The sequence below is a fragment of the Monoraphidium neglectum genome, assembly GCF_000611645.1.
Source record: "Monoraphidium neglectum strain SAG 48.87 unplaced genomic scaffold scaffold02990, whole genome shotgun sequence".
Classification (NCBI taxonomy): domain Eukaryota; kingdom Viridiplantae; phylum Chlorophyta; class Chlorophyceae; order Sphaeropleales; family Selenastraceae; genus Monoraphidium; species Monoraphidium neglectum.
In genome coordinates this window covers 1000-6431 of record NW_014010638.1, presented here as the reverse complement: position 1 = coordinate 6431, position 5432 = coordinate 1000, and the positions used below count along the sequence as shown (strand labels likewise).

The 5432-nt window shown below is 68.5% G+C and overlaps 2 protein-coding genes across 2 annotated transcripts; one reads left to right on the top strand and one right to left on the bottom strand.

Moving 5' to 3' along the window:
- Positions 1-219: 219 nt before the first annotated feature.
- On the top strand, positions 220-1147 carry MNEG_11964 (hypothetical protein; the record flags this gene model as incomplete). Its single annotated transcript, XM_014039565.1, has 1 exon — positions 220-1147. A coding segment is annotated over one exon (928 nt), but the record flags the coding sequence as incomplete, so codon positions are not given.
- Positions 1148-2471: 1324 nt separating this feature from the next.
- On the bottom strand, positions 2472-4711 carry MNEG_11963 (hypothetical protein; the record flags this gene model as incomplete). The annotated part of the gene is made up of 4 exons (XM_014039564.1): positions 2472-2648; positions 3188-3270; positions 3600-3651; positions 3941-4711. 4 exons carry the CDS (start codon positions 4709-4711, stop codon positions 2472-2474), a joined length of 1083 nt encoding a protein of 360 aa, XP_013895018.1.
- Between the last annotated feature and the right edge of the window lie 721 nt (positions 4712-5432).

Genomic DNA, 5432 nt, shown 5'->3' with positions numbered 1-5432 from the left:
GGCATGCCGCTCTCCATGTTTGGTCGGGGCATCGGCCCGGCCGGCTACGCTGTCAGCATGATTCTATACCATGCTGAGTTCAGCGGCATCGATGCTCCCGGCGGCCGTTGAGCAGGAGTTGCAGCGGACAGTCGCGCGTCTTGTCGTTCACGGCGCAGCGCCTGATGACCAGACGCCGCGCCGATTCACAAGCGTCGCAGCGGAACTCCTTGCCGGCAGCCCCAAGGCGGGCGGCTTCGGCGTGCTGCCGCTGCAAGCGCACGTACGCGGCCGCTGGGCCAAGTGGGGGGCGCGCTTTCTGTTGGGCGGCGACAACATCCCGTGGGTGCACTTGGGCCGCGCCCTGCTGCACGGCGCCACGCCACCAGCCTCCGCGCCCCCCTTGGCCCTGTTGGAAGCCGACCCCGCGACGCTGGCGCCGCCGTTGGCGCGCCTGCGGGCGGGCCTGCTTGCGCTGGGCCCCATGCACCAGCCGCCGCTGTCCGTGTCGCCGGGGGTTTGCTGCTACTTTTACCCCCTGTGGCGCATCACCTCAGCCCGGCCCCCAGTCAGCGTGCTGGAGGACGAGCCGCCCTGCCGGGAGGCGTTGCTGGACCCAGGGGAAACGACGGCCGTGGCGGACGGCAAGTGGGCGGTGGCTCGGGCCGCCGCCGAGGCTGGCCGCTTCGGCACGGCGGTGGCGGCCGCAATCAACGACGCGGCAGCGGCAGCACAGGCGTCGGCGCCACCAGCGCGCGGCCGCCCGTGGGGCCAGGGCCGGGCGGAGCCACTGGTCGCGGCCTTTGACTGCGTCGCCTGGGCGGGAAACAAGTGCCGCCTGCCGACGGTTGGGGACCTGCTGGCAGCGCTGGCAGCGGCGTGGGAGGCGTTTGATGCTCGCGGGGAAAACAGGCGGCTGATACCTGCAGCCGGCCAGGCCCGGACGTATACGCTTGGCCAGCGGCAGCAACAAGCGCAGCGGCAGCACAGCAGCAGCAGCAGCAGCAGCAGTAGCAGCAGCAGCAGCACAGCGGCAGCAATAGCGGCAGCGGCAGCAACAGCGGCAGGGGCAGCAGCAGCAGCAGCAACAGGGGTTGTACAACCAACAGCAACAACAGCAGGGGCAGCAACAACGGCAGCAGGCGCCGCAGCGGCGGCCGCATCCTGATCAGCAGCAACGGCCGCAGCCGGCGCAATCGCATGCAGGAGAAATACCAGGGGGCCGGCGGGCAGCACAGCAGGCCAGTCCCGGGGTGCATGCGTTGCCTGCCTCTAGGAGCTCGCCGTCCCCGTTTCAGATGGCCTCTTCTTGCTGGCCCCGTGCTGCATGGCACGGTGGGGCTGCGGAGTACCTCAGCTACCTGGGATCTGTTTACATGAGTATTGTAGTGCATGTCGGCATGGCTTGCAGCAGGATAAAGGATACGCACCTACTTGACACCTGCTTCGTGAAGCAGCAAGACGTGTCTCACAGGCGCAAGGGGCGGGTGCGCGCCACGCACAGTGGCATTGGCAAGGCTTAGGCACAGGGCCGACAGCGCCTGAATGCATGAGCAAGCAGCAACCGCGCCCCCTACCTCATCCTTTTCAATCATCCACGTGGCTGAACTCCCAGCAAGCAACCCAAAGAATACACTAGCAACAGTATACATAGCCAGGCCTGAAAAACGTTGGCCCTCGTACTGGCAGGTGCGGGCTCTCTGAAGGCACGTGACTGTTCGACATTCTGGCCAGGCAGCAGGAAGCTGCCGGCAACTACACACTGCCAAATGCCAGCAAACCCGCCACGCTCCTGGGGATTTTGTGCGTCAGGGTCACGGCGGCATCTTGAAGGCACGCACAGCACCAAATGCACAGCAGGCGGCCCTGCAAGAGGTGCTGGCCCGTGTCCAACAGGCGGGTGCCGCCCCATCTTTGTGCATGTGGTTCGCTCGCCTCTGTGCATCACAGCTCTCTGCGGCGACATGGCCAGGCCAGCAGTAACAGCTGCCTTGGCACTGCATCAGTGGTAGGCAAAGAGGTGTGAAGCATTGCACAGGTGAGGCCAGCCGCTGGTAAAGCAAGTATGTGTACATAGGATGCTTGGAATATGACACCGCTGGAAGCGAGCCACAGGTACGAGCAGCTCGGGCATGAGGCATAACCAAGAGCCAGAGGCATGTGATGCGGGGTAACCTTGCTTGTGACCAAAATGTCGGCAGCCCGCGCGTCACGGCGCGCTCTGTAGGGTATACGCACGTCAGCAGTGAGTTTGCCTTGGCGTCGGGCGAGGAACCCGCCCCCACCCGTAAAACGTGCAAGAGTATGGCACACCTGACCGCACGCGCGGCGTGGGGAGGGGCTAAGAAAATGCTTGCCAGACCTCAAGTCCCTTGATCCCTGGGAGAGCGTGCGGCGACTGCAAGGGCTGTATCCGACACCGCCAACAAACATCAACGGCCCTCATCTTTGCCTTGCAAACGCATGCACTCCCTGCTCTGTAGGCAGGAGGCTCAGAGGCCGTCCTTAGAGCCGCCGCCGCCGCCGCCGTCGCCGACGCCCGCGCCCTCGCCCTCGGTCTCGCTGTGCAGCGAGTCTTGCGCGTCCTGCCGCAGCTTGGCCGGCAGCATCCTCAGGGCCTCGAGCGCGTCGCCTGACGTCCTGGCCAGGGTCACGCGAGTCCACCAGACCTGCACACACGCACACACGCACACACCCACGCGCGCCCGCCACAGCACGCAAACACGCACGCACGCCAACCGGCGGCCGCCCGCAACCAGAGGGGGTGGTGTTCGTGGGGGCTTGTCAGGGGATTGCAGAGTGACCGAGTGCGCATCTAAACGAGGCTGAGGTTGGGATCAGCTCAGTATGCATTTCGGACAATCGGCGCCTGGCCAGGCGGGGCAGCGCCTGGCACGAGAGCTGCGTCCCCACGCCGCAGAGCATGCAGCCACAGAGGCCCTGAAATCCTTGAGGCAGCCCATCTGGCCAACGGGCAAGCATGCTAACGCGTGACGGTGCACTCTTTATCAAGCACACTTGTTGACTCCGGACCTGCGCACGCACCCACTGCGCACGCACACGCATAGACATACACGCACGCACGCACGCACGCACGCACGATTGCATGCCCGCGTGCACGCGCACACACGCATGCACATGTGCATGCACCTGTGCACGGTGTCACTTTCCTAGCAAGTTTGGCCGCGCGCATGTGGGGGCGTCTCACCAGCAGTGACCCTTCCTGAACCTTTCCAAGCCTCACAGCCTGGTTGCTCAGCCTGAGCGCGTCGTCCAGGTCTTTCAACAGCCCTGATGTGGGTGGGGCAAAGAGAGAAATTGGGTGTCAGCGGCCTGTGATGACCGGCGGCGCAGCAAACAATCTGCCCCACAGATTGCTGGCAAGCAGCTGGGTTCGTTGAGGGTGGTGCTTGCGTGCACGCGTGTGTTGCTCCCGCGCAGGGACATGTGTTGGCCTGGGTGTATGGGTAGTGGTGCATGACTTGAGTGTGTATGCCCCCCACACGCACTGTCCACAGGTGCGCAGAAGTATGGCGAACGCTAAAGCATGTGTGCACACTACTCTTGACGCTGCCGGCTGAGTGCATCGCTTGGCTCAGCCTGCTAGTGACTGGCCCCACCCTTGTCGCGGGGCTGCAGCTTCTGCGCCAGGTCCGTCGCCGCCATACCCATCTGCGCGGCGGGGTTGCAATGTTGGCGCCCCAGGTGACCCTTGCCCGCCCAGTAGGGCCCAGATGGGATTGATAGACCCGGGGTCGAAGGGCGGCGCCCGCTCTGGCTCCAAGCGCAGGGTTCGGCACCCCTGCTGCCAGCTGCTCGCCGCGGACGCGGGCGGGCCCGCGCAGCTGCCGCGCCGCCTTCGCCCGTGCCGCAGAACGCCAACCCTGCCACCGCGGGCGGCCCCTGTGGCAAAACGTGTGCGCGGCTGCTTGTTGCCAGGCAGGCTGCTGCGAGGTCCCACCTGGAATAGGGATTTGACCTCTGGGAGGTCCCTCCCTGCGTCAAAGGCAGCGCCACCAGGCGAGCCGCCGCTGCCGCCACCACCGCGGGCCCCGCGGCCCGCCGCCGCCGCCGGCGACCCCGCCGCCGGCGACCCCGCCGCCTGATCGCGCGAAGGTTCGTCAGAAAAAGAGGCGCCGCCGCCGCGGGCGCCGCTGCCCGGCGCCGGCGGGCCGGCGCTCGAGCCGCCGCACGGCCGCTTTGGCGTCGCCGCCACCTTGGGTGCGCATGCGGGCGCGCGCGCCGCCCTCGGGGTGCGGCCGCGGGGCCCAGCGCTGGCGTTCGCGTTGGTGCGCCCTGCGCCGCACGGGTCCTGCCCGGCGGGGCCCACCACTGTGACCTCGAGCCACAGCTCGTCCCCCCTGCCCAACCGCCACGCCGCCGCCTCGAGCCGGCAGCCGGCACCCCTCAGATCGGCCAGCTGCCGCTTCAGCTCATCCAGGAATTGGATGTGCTGGCCGGGGCGCCGGTGCTGCGCGCCGCCGCTGACGACGCCCTTGATCACGCAGACGCCGGCCGCGCCGCCCTCGCCGAGCACACGACGCGACGCGGCGTCGGCGCCGACCAGGCTGGCGGCGGCGCGGATCTGCGGCGTCGTGCCATCGTCCGCCCACGGCAGTGGGACCTGCAAGCCCGGCAGCAGGCTCTTCGCCACTTCAGGCGCCAGCGTGAACCTCCCGTCCTGCGAGATGCCGCGCGGCGCGCCGCCCTTCGACAGCGGCTGCGGCGCCATCGTCTGCCGCCTCAGCACGCGGCGCAGCTCATGCTCCAGCTGGCGCTGCAGCTGCTTGCTCGCGGCCCTCTTCCCCTCCTGCCGCTGCTGGCGCGCCGCGCGGCCCTTCGGGCCGCCGCGCGCCGGGCCTCCCTGCCCATCGGATTCGCTGCCGCTGCCGCTGCCTTCGTCCCCCGTAATGTCCTCGCATTCGCTGCCGCTGCGGCTGTCTTTGTCGTGTTCTGATCCCTCGCTACCCCCATCGTCGCTCTTGCCCGCCGGCGCCGCTCCTCCCGCCTTTCCGCCGCTGGCGGCGCCGCCCCCTGACAGCCGCACGCGCTTGTTGCTGAGGCGCTGCGCGCTCGCAAGCGACCGCTGTGCTGCGGCCGCAGCCGGCCCATCCGGCAGCACGCGCTTTGGCGTACGGGTGGCGCGGGTGGGAGCAAGCCCGTCTGGCTGTGCTAGCGCCGGCGCCGGCGTGCCAGCGGCGCCCGCGGCCGCGGCCTCGGCCGGCTCACGCGGCGGCCCAATGACAAACACGTGCAGCTCGGGCTCCTTGGTACCCCCGGCCTCCTCCAGCCGCCAGGACGCCCCCGCCTGGAGGCAGCCGGCGCGCCGCAGGCTGTCGAGGGCGGCCGCCGTGATGCCGCCGCCGAACCTGTACTGGTTGTGTAGGTGCTCCTCCCCGTGCTGCGCGCCGGTCACGACGAGCTCCCCTCGCAGCCACGCGGCGCCGCCCAGC